Here is a 19350-nt window from a genome sequence, read left to right on the forward strand (position 1 = left end):
ACAGTATGTGTGTGTGTGTGTGTGTGTGCGTGCGCCCACGTGTGTGTGTGTGTGTGTGTGTGTGTGTGTGTTGGAGGGAGGTGTGGATGGGCATGCTAGATGCCTTTTAGAAACTTGTTTATTAAAAAACAAACCCATCATACAATTAAACAGAAAACACCCTGCTTGCTTACTAGAGATGACTAAATTCAGGATGCTACAATTCTAGATTCTGGAAAATCTTGTGTTTACTTTCAGAAAGTGAGCTGTTGAGTCACACATTGGTTCAGATGGGCTCACGAATATCCAGAAATGAATTCTGGCTCCACCAGTGTGTGAGTTGTGTGTGTGAGTGTGTGAGTTGGCAGAAAGGAAAACCTGAGTGGGGATGCGTATTCATTAAAGATCATTGTACACTAAGAATTATTCTTTTTTTCTCTCTCAGTTTCTGTGCCTGAAGAACATAAGAACCTTCCTCACAGCTTGTTGTGAGACATTTGGAATGAGGAAAAGTGAACTTTTCGAGGCTTTTGACTTGTTTGACGTTCGAGATTTTGGAAAGGTAATTGAAATTTAACTTTTCATTTTAGGGATGCCTGTTTAACCTGTTAATTAACTGTTTACAATTTCACAGATTTATGGTAAATATTAAAAGTGTGGTCAAGATTACCTCCAAGTGAGAGCAGTGAAAGTAGTTCCTTCTTTGTTAAATTCAGATTTTACATTTCATTGGTTTTATTTAGCCTAAGCGAGGAGGTTCAGGGGAGAAGGAAGACAATATCCCCAAATCCAGAGATGTTGTGTTGCTTCAAGTTGAACAATATGAATCCTGTGGGAAAAGTTTTATGTGAAAAACTGTCTGTTGATCATCCTTGTTAGATAAATATTTTATTTTATTCACAGCGCTTTTAAGCACTTCGACAATGGGCACATAGGCTTCATCATACTGTCAGAGGGGTCCATGACACACAAAAGGTCAAAAATCACTGTTCTAGAACCTTCCCATTTGAAGTTACTATTTACTTACTCACTGTGTAGTTTGTATATACCTTATGTGCCTATTGTCTCTTTCATTAGAATGTAAGCGCCTTGAGGTCAAGGACTATTTTTCATTCTTTTTTGACTCCAGGACTTTGTGCAGTACCTGGAACAAAGTAAGCATTTAACCCTAAATGCTTGCTGATTCATTGAGCGATTGATGGAAGAGGAAATAGCCTTGGCTGTGGAATCGCAGGACCTACCTCTACTGTATACTGCTTGTGTGAGCTTAGGCAAGTCACTTAACCTCCCTGGGTCTCAGTTTCCTCATTTGTAAAATGAGGAAGCTGGATCATATGACCTCTGAGGTTCTCTCTTCCCATAGATCTATAGGAGATCTTTGATTGATTTGATCTCAGTGATGTTTCTTGGCTTGGAGAATTAGCATGATCGTGCAATAATTTCCTTTGAGATACAGTTGGAACCTTCCCAAAAGTTGTAATCATTTGTAACTTAGTTAGTTAGCTTATAATTAAATCTTTTACATGAATATTGGTTGGTTGGTTGTTGTCCTTTGTTCCCAAAGAGGAACAAAATGATATCAGTATGCTAGAGGAAAGTTACAGTGTGTCCAACTGTAGCTGATCAGACCAAGAATCCGTGTGAACATTGGAGGTGGATTCTCTAAATGTGTGTGTCTCGTGTTTCTTTTGACCTACATCAATTCTGCTTTGCTTGAAGAGCGCTGCGTCTTCTCTGAACGTGAATATTAGCTAAGAATGAATAATAGTTATATTGGTGAACATATGAATAGCATTTCTATGAAATGCTTAATCTTGTTCAATGATGTATGTTGTCCTGACTACGTTCTAGAATTCAACAAACGTTTAAGTCCCTGTTCAGTTGATAATGGAGATGAAAAGACAAAAATGCAATAGTGCTGCAAAAGGAGCTGGTTTGAGCTGTCTCCAGCACACCCTTGGAGGCAACCCTACTTCCCTCTCTCCAGTGGGTTCATCACTTACCTACTGTGGTTATTCCGTTGTCCCCATTTTGTAGACCATTGTCCTAAAGAAACACATGAGTTTTTTTTTCTCTGATGGTTGCTATCTATGGCTTAAGCTGAGGTGCTTCCAATACTTCCTCTTTATAGCCAGAGGGCAATTACACCTTATATATGTACCTAACCTTTAATTTTTTTAAAAGGTGTTTACTTCTGTGACTTAAATTTAGTTATTTGGTGATTATTGGGGAGGTAGGGAACCAGAATTTTTCTTTCTGAGAAATTATTTGCTCTTGATGGGAATTAGAACCATACTCTGACCCTGTTAGTACCACACTAACCAAACTGTCTCTCCTACTAGGTTGTGAGCTCCTTGAGGACAGGGACTACCTTTTGCCTTTTTTGCATCCCCAGTGCTTGGCACAGTGCCTGGCACATAGTAGGTGCTTAATAAATGTTTATTGAATGAATAATTGAGTAAATGAATAAATTAATTGGCCCAAGCAGTATGATACCAATGTAGACTATACCTTGTAATGAGAATTTGGGGCAATTCAGTCGTGGACTTCCATAGAATTAATTTAATCAAGAAATAGACATTTGAGTAAAGATAGTTTATATTCAGTTATTGCTGTTACACATTACTAAATATGAGTATGAGTAATGGTGACTCAGTTTAAGAGAGCAACTCTTGTACTTCATGTATTTCTTTGGACCCATTGTGATTTTTATCACAAACTTGCATTTAATGATGCCTAGTCAATTGTGGTTGTGGTTTGTCCTTCATTCTCGAAGAGGACCATGACAGTCAGAGAGATGATGACATGACTTGCAATTGACTAAGTGAGGGAGGGCTGTGCAAGGTCACCAGCCTCACTTTCTCCTGCAGAGCCATCTGTGTCCAGTGGCCAGATATTGGTCAAGACTACTGGAGATGGCCCAGGATGCAGTGGAAGACCCTTTTAAGCTAAGGTCTTTTCAGGTTTTCATTCTGTGCCTAATCCCTAAAAATCAAAATTCTTTGTGTCTAGCCTCATGCTGTAGAAAACAGGCTCAGTTATGCACTGTTGATGAAGCTGTGAATTGGTCCTACCTTTCTGGAAGGCAGATTAGAACTCAGCCTCAACCCAGCTTGTACCCCAATGAAGTCCCACAAAAAAGAAAAGAGCTGATATGTACAAAAATATTTATAATAACTCTTTTCAGAGTAGTAAAAAACTTGAAACCAAAGGAATTCCTAGCAATTGGAGAGCGGCTCAATAAATTCTGATATAGGAATGTAATGGGGTATTATCACACCTTAAAAAATGACAAAAGGAAGAGTTTCAGAAGGGAATGCTCAGACCTTTATGAACTGATGCAGAAGGAAGTGAGCAGAACTAGGACAACAACATATATAATGATTAGAACATTATAAAAATTACAATTTTGAACAACTGTAGAACTCTTATTCATGCAATGAAAAGCCATAATTCCATAAGATCAAAGATGAAGCAAGCTATCCACCTCCCACCAGAGAGGTCACAGATTTAAAATAGAAAATGAGACAGACACTATGGATATGGCTGATGTCAGAATTTGTTTTGTTTTACTATGCCTGTCTGCTCTTGTCCAGCAGCAGAGTGCCCTGTCTGGCAGCAACTATCTAGCAGCGAAGAGACCTGGCTGGCCCTATTGGGTAATAGCAGACCAATGACCCCATGATCTGTCTGAATGAGCCCAGTCACAGCCAAGCCCAGGGAGGAACCAGCTTAGTAGTTGAGTAACGTGCTTGACCTAGCCTGAGAGTGGATTGACCTGTTCTGCCAAGAAGCCATGTCTTGTGTGGACTAAGTTCAGCCAAGTCTACTAATGGACCTCCCAAAACGACACCGTGACTGGCAAAGAATCAGAGCAGTGTAGCGGTGGAGTAACTCATCCTTGACTGATATCATGCCTTAGAGGGAATGGCATGAAGAATCTATACCGAAGAAAAATGGTCATAGAGGCCCTGCTGTTCTGGAGTTGTAATTTGCTTTGGCCAGGTATATTTCCTAAATGTGTGTCTCACAACTATTGTAATTTGTTTCAACTCCCCACTCCCTCCAGTTCTCCCTTGGGGGTAAAAGCACTGTAACTACTGTTTATGCTATACTGTATGAATAAATGCCTTTGCTAAAGCGTTGAGTCTGTTGGCTGTTTGTACAGGGCAAGCACACTGGTGGGGCTTATGAGCTTGTTGGTGAAGGAGATATCTACTGACAGGGTTACCCCCTAGGACCCTAAAACTAGGAGCAGTGACTCCTGGGGACCCATTCTGTTGGTATGAGTAGGGGCAGTGAGTCTGGAGGAACTCAACCAGAGGAGTGAGCCCAGAGGAGCCCAGGGAGCATCAACTCTATGACCTAAGTTTTTAATATTTACTTCAGGGATCTGTGATTTTCTTTATGTGAGTGTGTCCTCCACTGGTATGGGTCATGTCTCCTCTATGACTTAGTAGATAGTCATCAAGAATTCCTATGCCTGAAAAATTTCTTATCCCGCTGGTCATCTCATGGTGAGTGTCTTTTGATTTAGACATAATGGACCACTGGGCCTATATTGGAAAGAAAGAGAAGAGGAAAGAAAAGAATGGAAGGGAAAGAAAGGGAGGGAAGAGAAGAGGAAGTAAAGGGAAGAGGAAAAGCACCTTTATTAAGCACCTACTATGTGCCAGCCACATTGCTAAGCACTTGCAAGTATTCTCTCATTTCATATATCTCATTTTGATTGGATTTGAAGGCTTCTCAGTTCCATAGCACCAGGTAATGCCCTACTACTAGGTAGGCTTGGAGAACCCCAGATCACATCAATACCATAAAGAGTTGTTGGAGAATGTATAATTCAACTTAAAATGGTAGTTTTGGGGTGTGTTAGTTGTCTTTAGTTTCATGAAGAATCTATTGTGATTGTGTTCAGCAAATATAAAAAATTACATTCATAATTTCGAAAACTAAAGAATTTAGTGAGTCATCAGGTAGACAGTATCTTTTCATTCCCCTTCATAAAAAAGATATTTGAGATGGTTAGGAGTTATAAAAATGTTTTGAAAAAGCCAGGCTTCATTCTAGTGGAATGCCACTGAGGACTAGAGTACTTTAGACATTTATAAATTAGGGAAACGGAGATTACAAAGAAGAGTTTGTAAAGAAAATAAATGAGAGGATCAGAAGAGAAAACAAACCAGCAGGCCAGCTTTGTTATTACCTTGTTAGGTTTAATGTAAACGTATTTAAAACAAACCATGTGTGATAGAAGTTCGTGATTTCATATGTAATCCTCTTTTTTGTTCTTTGTCTATTATGTTGTTTGTGGTTATGATGACTCTTAAGTCTATGATAATAATAGTAAAAAGGAAATATGTACGTGTCTTAGCTTTAGAGGAGGAGAAATGCTTACTAATTCAGCAGTGTGGGTTAGTAGAGTATGGTGTTGGTGGGATATTGTGTGCCTGCCACTACAGAGTGGGTTCTCCTGGTAAATTTCCTCTGTTCTGATGAGTGAATGAATGAAAATGCATTTATTTTTGCTCTGGGAAATTATAGGGATGGGAAGTGGAACAATATGACAAGCCGCTGACGTACACCATGCAGAAACAATGGCGGTGTTTATCTCATTACAGTTCCCAAAGCAAGAAGTGGAAAGAGGGTAGGGAGGTGGTAGGGAGAAAGAGGAGACTGCCGGGCCAAACATCAGTCTCCACTTAATAACAATACAATAATATTAGCTAGCTTTTATATAGCATTTTAAGGCTTGCAGAGTGCTTTACAGATATTATCTCGTTTGATCCTTACAACCATAGGAGGTAAGTGCTGTTCTTATCCCCAGGTGAAGAAACTGAGGCAAACAAAGCTTAAGTGTTTGAGGCTGGATTTGAACCCAGGCTTTCTTGCTTCTAGGTCTAGCACTCTATATATTGTGCTGCATTTCAGTTTACAACATAACAAAACAAACACTCTACTATAAAGAGTGATGAATTTTCAGGCAGAGGACCCAGGTTTGAATCCTGACTTGATGACTTTGTACTTGTGTGATTTTGGGCCTCAACTGTCTTATCTGTAAAGTGCAGGGGTTGGATTAGATAGCCTCTATTCAAGGGCTTGTTTGAGCCAGTTGTTAAATTTTCAGTGGGAGCATTTACACCTTGGAAATCAGCGAACCTTACAAATCAGGGCTTGATTTATTGCTTTGTTGATTGTCTAAGCTCAAGAAAGTAATGGGGAAAATGTTAACAAGGCAGGTTAACCTTAAAAGTATCCTCTGTATAGTTTTTTAAAAAAAATAGAACTAATTGTTAAACATTTACCATCACATTGCCTCTATTTTGGTAATAAATCTATGCTCCTACAAAAATAGAACTTTAATTATAAAGGCGATAAATCGTTCCTTAATATGTGAAATTGTTACAGATTACTTAGAGTATTTTGACAGTAGTCTTAACTGGAGGATGGAGCAGAGCCTAGCATCATGGTATTCAATAATAAATGCAACTGAGAATGGTCAATATTTTAAAATTATCTGCCTTTTGTTTTGTTTGTGCTTGGAATAATGTGAAAAGGTTGCTGTAACACACGTGCCTATGGCCCAGGGAATAAATCAGTGGGGAAGCCGCAGAATTTATTTGAACACTCTGGAAGCCACTGGTGAGAGTTCATTTATGTGATTGGAGGTTTCAGCAGAGAAGGGTTTGCACAGATGAAAAATAAATCAGAGGGAAAATCAGTCAGGCTATTAGGAATGTGAATTCTGATGGGTTAGTCGGGCTTGCTTATTTTCTTCTTCAATTCAAGGTTCTTGTCTTTGCTTCTCTGCCTGGTAGAAAATGGAAATGATCCGGGATTTCAGCTAGTATCAAAATTTACTTTGCTTTTCATTTCAAAATGAACAATATCTGCCTTTTTTTCTTTCTCTGTACTACATTACACAAATAAGAGGAATGGACTTGTGATATAAGACCTGTCCAAGAATAGAAATCCTAGAAGGTAATATATACTTGAATACAGTTGTCTCTTCCACATCATGACTATCCCCATTGCTGGTTCGCTGTATCGTGGTTTGGCATAAGAAATTAAATGGGGATTTTTGGGAGTTTTGTGGAAGCCACTGATGACACACATGGGCCAGTAGATGACACAGAAAAAGATTAGAATCTTAGAAATGCAGAAAACATATGTTATAGTATTGTATGATATGAACATATTTTATCTTTTAATACCATAATCTTTCAGACTTTTCCTCTGGCATGAAAGGAGGGTCAAAAAATTTTATGCGGATTTTCCAGATCACAGTTAGGGTTTGGATGAGGGCCGGCTCCTAAGTCCCGTGATGGGGAAGGGTTAACTGTACCTTAAGACCTTTTGCTGGTACCCATCACAATCAGGTATCATCTATTAAGCACCCACTGTGTGCCAGGCACTGTGCGAGGCATTGGGGATAGAAAGCCAAAAGCTGAAACCATCCTCACTGGCAAGAAACTTAAACAGTTTTGTCTTGTCCTCACCAAACAATTTTGTCATCCAGGGGCAAGCTTCTCTGAATTTAGCTAGGCTGATCCTTAGAAGACAGTCTTTTATTGGGATAATGCTCCAAGCCTTGTCTGTGCTTCTGCTTGTATAGGTTTTCAGAACCTAGGGATGCTTCCTTGGTATGAAAAGACATTCGAGGAGAACTTAGGAGTAGGGAGTCATTATATAGGGCATCCCAAAAGTCTCTGCAACTGGTAGCTTTAATAGCTTAAACAGATTATATAACTAAAGAAAGCATGAAAGAAAAAATGCCTAATTACAAATGTGGGGTGTCCCAAAAGACTTAGTGAAATTTTAAGAACTGCCCTAAGACTTTTGGGACCCTATATTTATAATTAAGCATTTTTAACATATTTTATTCAGGATTTTTCATAATAAAGGTTCTATTGTATATATGTATATGCAGATAGTAATTAGATACAGCATGATGCAATAGATAGAAGGCTGGCCTTGAAGTCAGAATACTCCAAGTCCACATCCTTTCTTTGACACATACTAGCTCTGTGACTTTGAACAAGTCCCTTAGTCTCTTGGTGCCCTGGCCAACTCTCCAAGACTGTAAGCTATAGAAAGGTTATCCTTCTGTTTAGGCAAAGGGAGCTTCCACATCAGCAGTTCCCCACACCAGATGAAATCACAGGTTTGGATCTAGGTATACATATACATATATACGTATGAACATATATCTCTTTCATATAATATTTTATAGTATTCCAGAACACATCACATCTATTTTTTCATTTGAACCTTATAAAAAACCCTATGACCTTAAGGAAAAGAAAAACTTGCTAACTATTAGTTCTATCCAAAAATGGAACGGCTTCCTTGAGAGGCAGTGAGTTCCTGCTAACTGGAGGTCTTCCAGCAGATGTTGGGTGATCATATGTCAGAACGTTTTGGACAAGTGATTCATGTTTCACTTGGTGGTTGGACTAGATGACCTCTGAGGTCCTTTCTAATGTCTGTCATACTATGATTCTAGGTGATGACATAAGGAGGTATTTTCCTATTTTAATTTATGGAGAAACTGGACCATGGAGACTTGCCCAAAGCCATGTACGTAGTTGGTGGCAGGGCCAGGCCTTGAACCCAGGTCTTTTGATGTACAGCCTGTGCTCTTGCCCTAGAACCCCATAGACTCATCAGCATGTTTTGTTTTGAAGACATATTTTCCAAATGATTGTGCCTTATACCCCTACAAATATGGACAGAAGGCGATACCTCTGGTAGAGGACATAGAAGCAGTTCATAGAAGTGAGGAGCAAAAGCGATTTATCCCATTACTTCTGTAAACTGGAGGACCACTGGTTATTGTCTATCACTTTAAATGGCTGCATGTTATACTGATTTTGCCTAGAGCCATGTGATTCATTTTTCTGTGTGCAAACACTTGCCTTTTTTTTTCCTAGTGCATTGCTCAGAGCTTCCAATATGTTGGTCCAGCTTTGCCCATATGCTCAGCAAATCTGCAGATTTTCCTTTGGAATCACATATAGAATAGAATCTCTTCTGTGATTTGCAGAGTGCCTTTCAGAAACATCAAAGCACACAAATAATGTTTAGCTGAAGCAAAGACACCACAATATAATTTGGGGTAATATCACAAATAGCATTCTATTCTTTGGCAATGGTATTCTTCTCCCATTGTACCATTTGTTCTCGAAGAGGATCATGACATCAGAATGAATAGTCATGAGTAGGCTCGATTTATTCATTTGCATATAAAACCATACTTCAAGAGAAATGAGTTTGACTCTGAACTTACCAATTGTGAATGACTTATTAGATGGGTTTAGAGAAGAGGCTCAGGGCAGAGCTTAAGAACTTGTGGGGGATGGAAGAGTTTTAAAAGCGAGGATGGGGATCAGCTGTTTGTTATTTCTTCTGAGGCCAGAGTGAGAGGAAATGTATTTAAGTTTTAGCCTGGGGGCCTTAGGTTAAATATAGTCCTGACAGTGAGAGATTTTGTAAATACTGGAAAGAGTTTATCCAATGAGGTTTTAGGTCTTTTCTGTAGGTATTAATACATGGATCAATTCCCATATAACCTGCACTTGCTTGAATGTGGTCTTGTTTAGAGGCAAGAAAAAAACAACGGTCTCTGAAATCTATCATTATGTGAATTTTAGTTTGCATATTTATTCAGTTTTCATGGGAACATAGCTCTAGAGCTGGAAGGAAATCTCAGAGGTCATCTAATCCAATGCCCTCATTTTACAGATTAGGAAACTGAGTGTCAGAGAGGTTAAGTGATTTGCCCTAAATCCCATGGGAAGAGTCAGAGGTGGGATTTTTACCCAGGTCCTCTGATTTTAAGTCAGTGCTCTTTTCACTGTAAAAAGTTGAATATAATAATTTTATATCATTTCTGCCTTGTTTCAAGCACAAATTAGTAGGATCTTGTTAATAGTGCTAATGTTGTCTCTCAAGAAGTACTTTAAAATAAATTTTATTGGTACTTGCAATGGAAATTTGCACTTTTGCGGTATATCATTGGATATTGTTATGTGGAATCTATTATGCCAGTGATTTCCATGGTGTGCCTAAGTGAACTTTCTATTATTTTGACCTCATTGTCATTTTCGGACTCTTAACTAGCTTCTTGGAAAAGTTTCCTGCTGAGCTGTCAATGACATACTTGAAAGACAGAGGCACATGGGATTTGACTTTAATGAGACCATTTCTAATGAGTGATAGCAGCTGTTAGGACCAGAACTCTGCTGCTATACAGAAAAATGAATGGAGATGGTTTCTTCTAGTGCTGGTTTTGTCTGGGTGTGTAGGGCATCATTTCAGACACATCTTTATGGTATTCAAATTAGTTTTTTTGCATCATTTTCCTGTCTGAAAGACATAGCTAACAGTTCCTTCCTGCTATTTCAAGGAGTGACTAGGGAGGCTTAACTATGTGGAGAAATGACTGAGAAGATAGTCACGTTTAAAGAACCAATAAGTGCAGTGGCTTTTCAAAGAAAACCAACATTTGAACCTTGGGGATGGTTTCAGTTGTGTGGGAAAGAAATTGTTAGATTGAATTTCAAATTACTTTCATGAGTTATTTAATGTTCAATTCAGTCCATTTTAGCAAACATCTCTTAAATGACTAAGATGTGTCAGGTACAGGGTTATTCAAAATAGGCCCTGCCCTCAAAGAGCTTATATTCTACTAGAATGTACAATGTAATATAGATTGTAGAATGTAATGTAGTGTAGAATGTTGAATGCAGAATCTCTCTCATACGTGGGAAGGAAGCATTACTTATGGTCTTATATATTTCGTCAAGGAAGTGTTCCTGAAGAAGTTGGTATGTCTTTCATAGGACTGATTTTAAACCACCTGGACCCACTCTGTAGCACACCGAGAACTTTATTGAAATTGTGGGATAATAAAGAAGACTGACAACAATCTCAACTCTACAAGTCTATAAATAATTTGGCCATAATGTAGCTATCTCATTGTTGGAGGTTATTTTCAAATCATCGTGCTGCAAGGGACCTAAACAGATCATTAGTAGAGGTAGTGTCCTGTAGTGGAAAGTGCGTTGGACTAGGCTTTGGATGAGCTAGCTCTGCCATTTGCCACCTATGTGATGATGGGCAAGTCAATTAATTTCCTCTGTTTACTCAACTGTAAAGTAGGGTTGGACTAGTTGGCCCCCAAGATCTTTCTTCTAGCTCTTGATCTGTGAGCCTACAATCACCTAGTCTAGTCTCTTAGGGACTAGAGCTAAGAGCCTAACTCTATCATCCTTAAAAACATTTGTTGGGATTTTCTACTCTTTTCTAGATCTTGGTCATTGGGCCAGTTGGGTGGTAGAGCAAAGCCCACCCTCTAAGTTGCCAGTCTCCAACACATTGATTATAGTTAATCTCTAATATTATTCATCAAGCTGGTGGTCACCCCATCTTGTAAATATTGGGGAACCCATCCTGTCAAGTCAGTGCTTTTTCTCCAAGTTCACTTAGTGTCAGCACTCTACCTCTCCTTCAGAGGTTTTTTTCATTTGGGATGAAAAGTAGACCCTCTCCATATAAATATATCTGTGCTTAATTGTAGCCTTCTTGGGGAGAGGGGAAGAAAGCAGAAAAAAGAAAAAAGTAAAAAGTACACAGCAGAGAACAAAAGAAAACTTACAAGGAAGCAAAGAAAAGTTGGACAGCTCTTAACACAATGCATATTATTTATTATATAGGCTTTCTTGAAATGGAAATTTATTGCTATATATTTTGAATTCTCATGTTCTGCTGTGCACATGGCAATACTTTTTTTCTTATTTTGTATTATTTTAGTTTAGGTAATTGTGTTTCTTTTTTCTTTTCATATTTTGTATTTAAGATAAAAAAAATTTACAAAAAAAAAGAAAAGTAGACCCTCTATATGGAAAATATTAAAAATCCTCTTCCCAAAGTCTGTTCTGCCAAGGTTATGCCAGCTCTCAAAATCCCTAGGACTGTCTACTAGAAATGACTTTCCAAGTTGATTCCTAGTCAAACATGTCAGAATCTGTTATGTCAAGTGAAATAACTTCTAGTAGCAAATTCTCTTAGTAAAGTACAGTTCAAACTGGATAGCTTCTGAGGGTCTATCTTACTTTATCAAGTTAAACCTCATCTGAATGCTGATCCTTCATAATCTGTCTCTTTCTGTTGGGAGTCCCTCATCCTTCTCTTCAAATCAGGAAGTATACAGGACTTCACACATTGTCCTCAATATATCTTTTTGTACTACAGTCAAGAACTATGTATATATAGGTTAAAAAATATATAGCCATTGATAACATCAGTCTTTTTTCATCAGTGGTTCTGCCCTCCCTTATGGGACAGGTGTGATTTTTCTAGCATCTGATAGTAGTATGTCTGAAGAAGATTTCCACCTGGCAGAATGGGAGGATAAGAACAATTTGTTCCAATAGCCATGAAGGCAGCTGAAACAGGTGCTATGGAGCATTGAGAGCTTGGTCAGACATAGAAGACGAAAAGGTCATCTACTGCATCCCAGGCCATTGCCAGTTGTCCTGACTTTTGTCTTGCCACTGGACTTTGATGACTTTGGAAGAGAGAGTGAGGCTGACAACTTTGTGCAGTTCTGCCTCATTTGAATATAATTCATGCACAAGCCAAGACATCACTCTGTGATGCTGTTGGTTCTCTCTGAAAATGAAGGACAAACACCAATGACAAAACTACAGTATGCCTGATTTATAGGTAGATTTATAGGACTATAGATATTGAGTTTGAAAGGACCTTCGAGGTCATGGAGTCCAACCCCGTCATTATACAGATAAGGAAAACTGAGGCCCCCCAAATTTGAGTGACTTACCCAGGGTCACGTGACTATGTGTTTGAGACAGAATGGAAACTTGGGTCATCCTGAGTCCAAATCCAGAGCTCTATCTGCTGAGCCATCTAGTTACCTTACAATTTTTCCCTTTATATCTATGTTCTGGGCATATCTGTCCATAAAGCATTATTTTATATAGAAGCCAATGTTTAATTTGTTGGCCTGCTCTCTAAATTTCCACATAATCATGTACCTCCTATGAATAATGGAGTCACAGAATGTGAGAGTTGTAAAGGATCTGAAAAGTTATCCTACATGCTGCAAATCTCTTCAGCATCATTCCTGACAAGTGGCCATGGCATCTTGGTTTGAAGACCTCTGATAAAGAAGAACCTACTACGTCTCAAGGCAACCAAGTTGACTTTTAGAGAGAGATTGAATGTCCTCTTTAATTCCTTCCTAAATGCATCCCTCCCTTTCCTTTGATCCTGATATGATTTGAAACTTTCAAGTCAGATTTCAGTTGGGCCTCTTCAATATAATTCTTAACTCTTGGCCTTTCCCCAGTAGTCTTTTATCTGAAATTTTAAGAAATATTAAAAGGAGAATCATCATAGCTATGTTTCCTGGCATATACCAAAGAGCTCAAGGTTAATTTGTCTAATTAGTTCTGGAAACTTGATTTTGTCATATGAACCACACTTTTAGATATTCAAAAAGGTAGGCCATAGTAATGGTAGGCCACAAAAAGGTAGGCCAGTGGCTTTTCTAGTCTTTCTTAGAGAGATTATGTCAGCATTGCCCCTCTATTGTTGAAAGAAACAATCTACCAGGCACTTCTACTCCATCAATTGACACAATAATTAAAAATAATTTTACTACAATTTTCCCACTTATGCAAATGTACTTTAAAGACAAAGAATTACAAATATATTGTAATTTTACTTTGAAGTAAAAAAAAATTCATCCTATTATCTCTAGGTTGTGCAAATGCACTCTGTGTGTAACTTATGGGAAAAGAGGTTTCTCCAGTTTACTTTCCCAGGGTCACACAATTAGTATGTATCAGAGGCAGATCTTGAACTTATATCTTGCCCACTGATAGAGGCTGGCCCCTTTATCTACTCTATACACTCAAAGTTACATTATGTTGCCCCTAATTTTGAGGAATATATGCTTAAATTAACTTCACTCATTGAATCCCTTCACATGTACTTTGAAGGAAAGATCTGAGCACATACCCCCTTCTTACCTCTCTCAGGTAGGGCCTTAGAATAGCTATCCCAAGTTCAAAGTATTGCATTCCCATCCAAATAAAACAATAATCCTCAAGCTCCCACCAGTGTGTTTACTTTTTCTCTAACCGGTCTGAGGACATAAATAGCTTGCAGCAAAATCATTTAATGAAATAGCATAATAAAACAATTTGCAACTGGGATCCATTCATTTTATAAATTAACAGATTATTTTCATAGGGAATAATGTGAAGCATTTCCAAAGGGGACTTAGGTGATTTATTAACAAAAATATTTGAACAGGTGCTATATGTAAGGTACTGTGCCAGTTTCTACACTAGATTAAAAAGGAAAAACCTGCCCTGGAGGAACTCACAGAATAAGAGGTGGATAAGACAAGTACACAAGACTGTCCTGTAACTGTCAAGTGCCCTGAGGGGAGATCAGGAGGAAGTGGAGCTGGGTTTGCACAATCTCAAAACCTCAAGTACCATGTTCACTTCTGGACACCACATTTTAGGAAGGATGATGAAAGAAGGGGAGTCAGTGTCAGAGGAAGATTGGTTAAGGAATTTGAGCTTGAAAGGACCTTAGAGGCCATAGAATCCAACCCCTCATTTTACAGATGAGCAAAAATGAGGCCCAGAAAATTTGAGTGACTCACATAACTACGATTAGCCTGAACAAGGAAAAATTTAAGGACAGCCTGATAGCTGTCTTCAAGGGTTGGAAAGGGATTTCATAAGGGGAAAGCAGAATTAGACTTTTTCTGCTTGGCCCCAGAGGGAGGGCAGAAACAATAGCAATATTTGGAAGATAGCGAGGTACAGTTTGGGGCTTAATGAAAAGAAACGCTAACAATCAGAACTATTTAAAAGTAGGGTGGGCTCTCCCAGGAAGTAATGGGTTATGATTTCATCTGTGATCTTCAAAGGTAACCATTTGTTGATAATGTTATTGAGGAAATTTTGGGTCAGGAATGAATTAAACCCGATAACTTTTGAGGTATCAAAAAGTTCACAGAATCTCAGGAGCCGGAAGGGACGTCGGAGGCCATCTCATCCAACATAATTGTCATTGTTAGGTTGATTTTTCAGTTGTGTCTGACTCTTCACAAAACCTTTGGGGTTTTCTTGGCAAAGATACTGGAGTGGTTTGCCATTTCCTTCTTGAACTCATTTTACAGATGAGGAAACTGAGGCCAACAAGGTTAAGTGACTTGCCTAGGATCACACAGCTAAAAGGAGTCTGAGGCCTTATTTAAATTCAGCAAAATGAGAACTCTACTGCACCACCTAGCTGCCCATCCAACACATACCTAACCCAAATTCCTTTCTTCTGTATATCCAACAAGTGGTCATGTTTAGACCATATTACTCTATTATATGTAGACCTATTATATCTATCTATCTATATATATATATGTATATACATATATATGCCTACTATATTATATATAGGACCATCACATATTACTTGAAGATCTTCTTTCAATCTCTATGGCCTGGCATTCTGCCATATTTCTCCTCAGACCTTCTATAGCAATTTGTTTTATAGCAAGAGGACAATAAGAATAAGAATACAACATACAGGAATGAATAAGACTATCTAAGAATACAATAACACAGTACTATGGAAAGAATAGCAGCTCTAGGCTCTGGGGCTAGGGTTCTAATGTGACCTCTGATGGTTACTATCTGGGTGACCTTGGGTCAGTCATTTCACATTGTTGTTGACCTCAGTTTCCTTAAGGGGTTGAACTTAGATGGTCCATTAGGTTCCTTCTACCTCTAGGTACATAATCCCATAATACATTTAAAACTAAAACATATCTCTGACAAAATGGCATAATAGCTGTATTCAGGTCTCATCTGAACTTCCATGAAGCTTACATTGTAGACTCCTGAAGGAGGAGGAACTGTATATGATGTGATCTTTGTATCTCCTCCAGAATGCAGTACAATGCTCCACACATAGTAAGTGCTTAATAAATGTTGAATGATTTTAAAAGTAGATACCTGGAAAAAGAACAGGTGATGATAAGGAGAAATTTTGAAGTCAAGAAGATGAAACTTTGGTTACATGGCCTTGATCTCAGTAAAGCTTGGAGCTCAGATGATCTTTAGAGAGTGAGGAAGAAGGGTAAAATTGAAAGCTTGGCCAGAGGTCATGGGGGTTTATATGGACCTTTCCAGTTTGGCTGATTCTTCAACTTCCTTAGGGTCCTTGAATCACCCTTCTCGTGACTTCATTGACTAATTTCTTCTCTTAACCTATTCTCTACTTCCCTCTCTTCCTGCCGAGGTCTTTGCTGTCTGTCTCTGTTCCAAGATGGCTTGACCTTTCCCTCTCCTCACTAACTCCACTTCCTTCCTCATCAGACTGTCTTCATTGCCATTTGGAATTGTTTTAAAGTCTATTTTAGTGATTTAAGGAGAAATAAGTTTTTGCTATCTAATTCCACCATTTTTGCAAATCGCAATATTTTTATAACTCTTGGAGTGATTTTTTTAGAAGGTACAACTCACACATTTTAAGTTAGAGATTGAGCTTTCCGTAATTTTGCAGGTTTATACCTCATTGCAGGTATATGCGCATAACTATGTCTTAACTCTTCTTAGCTCATCTATTGCATTTCTAATTGTCCTCCCTGCTAATTTACCTCAAGGAAACATTCTTTTAGCAAGTGGGGAGGGATCAACTTGGTCCACAAACTTTAGAGAGGTATAATTGGGCTCTCTTCTATTTTTTGAGATTCCTATTCTGATGCTAATAAGCATATTATCTCCAGAGAAAACAATCCCACAGTTGGTGAATTGAAGCTAAACAGCTCTCTGCTGTTTAATGACCTCTCCTGTGCACTTAATCACATTCTAATTTAAATTGTATCATGGTGTATGTGTCTCATTTCCCGCTAGATTGTAAACTCCTTGAGGCAAAGCACTGGGTCATTTTTCACCCTGGCTGCCCCTCTTAGCATAGGAACTTGTACTTTGTGCTCAATAACTGTTTGTTGAATTAGATTGGTTTTTTAAAAGACTAAGCCGAGATTCCCATCAGATAGAGCAATTTTCTTTAATATTTCTAAGTAATCTATGTTGATTCCGGGAGGGATATGGTGTACATGTATGCACATCATCATGACAGTAATGATATTTATCATTATTATTTACTTTATATAAAGCTTCAAGGTTTGCAGAACTCTTTGCTCACAACAATGAGGTGATAAACAGGTGATTTTTGTTATCTTAATTTTATGTGTCAGGAAACTCAAGCACCAAGAAATTCAGTAACTTACCCAGATTCATTCAGATAGTGTTAGAGCGAAGACTTGAAAACTGGTCTGTTTCTGATTCTAAAGTAAATGGTCTTTTCACTATCTGCCTGCCATTGTCTCCCTGAATCAATCTCTCTCTCTCTCTCTCTCTCTCTCTCTCTCTCTCTCTCTCTCTCTCTCTCTCTCTCTGTGTTATATGTACATATGCCTACATTGGTTCAAAAGTATGTCTATTCTTAACATCCCTTCACCATTGTCAGAATTTCTTCTCTCTCTTGTTAGACAGATCTGGACAAACACACACACACACAGACCACCCCTGAAGATGACATCTATTTTTTTAAGGCAGTCAGGGTTAAGTGGCTTGCCCAGGGTCACACAGCTAGAGGACAGATTTGAATTCAGGTCCTCCTGACTCCAGATCCAATGCTGTATCCACTGCACCACCTAACTGCCCCCGAAGGTGATCTTGTGATGTCATGGATAGAGCATGTGATGTCATGGAAGCAGAAGACCTCAGTTCAAGTCTTAGTTCTAAGCCTTACAAACTGTGGGAGCCTGGGCGAGTAAGTCACTTGCTTTTTCTGAGTTTGTTTCCTGATCTATAAACTAAGGATAATGATGATTTTATGGTCTATTTCACCTGGTTCTTTAAATAAAGTAAATTATTATTGCTTTATATAAATAATTTTACAATTTTATTATTATTTACTTTACACAAATGAATTATTTCTTTACATTTATGTATCAGAGCATAGACACACACGCATACCATGGGATCAGTATAGATTATTTAGAAATACGGAAGAAAAACGAATGGAAATCTGTGCTCAGTTAACTTTTTTAAAAGTACCAATCGATTAATGTGTTATTATTTATAGTACAAAGCAAATTTGTGATGTTACATGTTATATGTATATGTGTACTTATATCTGCATGTAAATATATATACTTTTACATATAAACATGTATCAGTCTGGATTTATGATTTTATCTCTGTAAGGAGCTCCTTGCATCTATTCTTCAACTCTTAATGTCATAGCTAGAATGTGTCAGAGGAAAGATTTGAACTCAAGTCTTCCTGAGTTGAGGCCAGCCCTCTATCCAGTGGCTCCTGCCTCTTTGCTATTATTCACACCAAGCACCTCATCTCCAGACTCAGGGCATTTCCACTGGCTGTTCCCTGTGCCTAGAATGCTTTCTTTCCTAATGGCCACCTCCTTCAAGTCTCCACTAAAGTCTCACCTTCTGGTTCTGAAGCTGACTTCTTAGACTCTCTCCACTACGTCAGATTCCCTCTAAAAATGTTAGAAGAAAACATTCTCATCCTTTTTAGTTCTTAGCAGAGCCCCTCCAAACCAAATTGAGTCAAATATGGCTTGGAGGAATTTAACTGGTTTTTCTGGGCTTTGGCCATTGAAATGTCTCCCTATCAAGTACATCAGTCCCATATAGGTAAATAGAGGTGGTTTGACTTTCACATTCTGTGAACAGAAATGGCATCATGGAGGTTATGTCTTTTGAAACAAAAGCTCTTTACTTGATGTTATGGGAAATGATAACTATTACTTATTGATCGTAACTGAAAGTGAGAATGTCATCTGAGGCTTCACTGTTTCTATTTACTGTGGCTTCTGTGAAAGGGGATGCTTCCTGAGAGCTCGATGTGTTTTCTCTTGCCTTACCTTATCATTCATTCTTGCGAATGTAAGACATATTAAGGTAGTTAAATTCTAGTTATCTGGAGCGCTACAGTAAGGAGTCATTCTGGCTAGGCAAGTCTTCCTCATTTAGCTGAAGTTTGTCGAGTCAATAAGAATTTATTAATTGCCCTCTGTGTGCCTGGCGTTGTGCCCAGGGCTGGGGATACAAAGAAAGGGAAATATTGGTCTGTGCTCTCAAAAGAGCTCCCAGTCTAATGAGGGAGACAACATGTAAACTAACTATGTAAACATAGGATGAATTGGAGATGACCTCAGGAGGAAGGCACTAAGATTGAGGACTGAGAGAGGCTTCTTTTGAAAGGTTAGACTTTAAGACATGAAGAAAACTGG

General features: G+C 38.5%; 1 protein-coding gene across 1 annotated transcript in view; it reads left to right on the top strand.

Annotated features, from left to right (window-relative positions):
• Positions 1–430: 430 nt before the first annotated feature.
• VAV3 (vav guanine nucleotide exchange factor 3) overlaps positions 431–19350 on the top strand; it is a 309997-nt gene continuing 291077 nt past the window's right edge. Inside the window, 1 exon segment of the mRNA XM_036768194.1 lies at positions 431–541. Within this exon segment, the coding sequence (XP_036624089.1) occupies positions 482–541 (60 nt within the window). The 5' untranslated portion in view covers positions 431–481.

Source organism: Trichosurus vulpecula, chromosome 7 (assembly GCF_011100635.1).
Source record: "Trichosurus vulpecula isolate mTriVul1 chromosome 7, mTriVul1.pri, whole genome shotgun sequence".
NCBI classification, from domain to species: Eukaryota; Metazoa; Chordata; class Mammalia; order Diprotodontia; family Phalangeridae; genus Trichosurus; species Trichosurus vulpecula.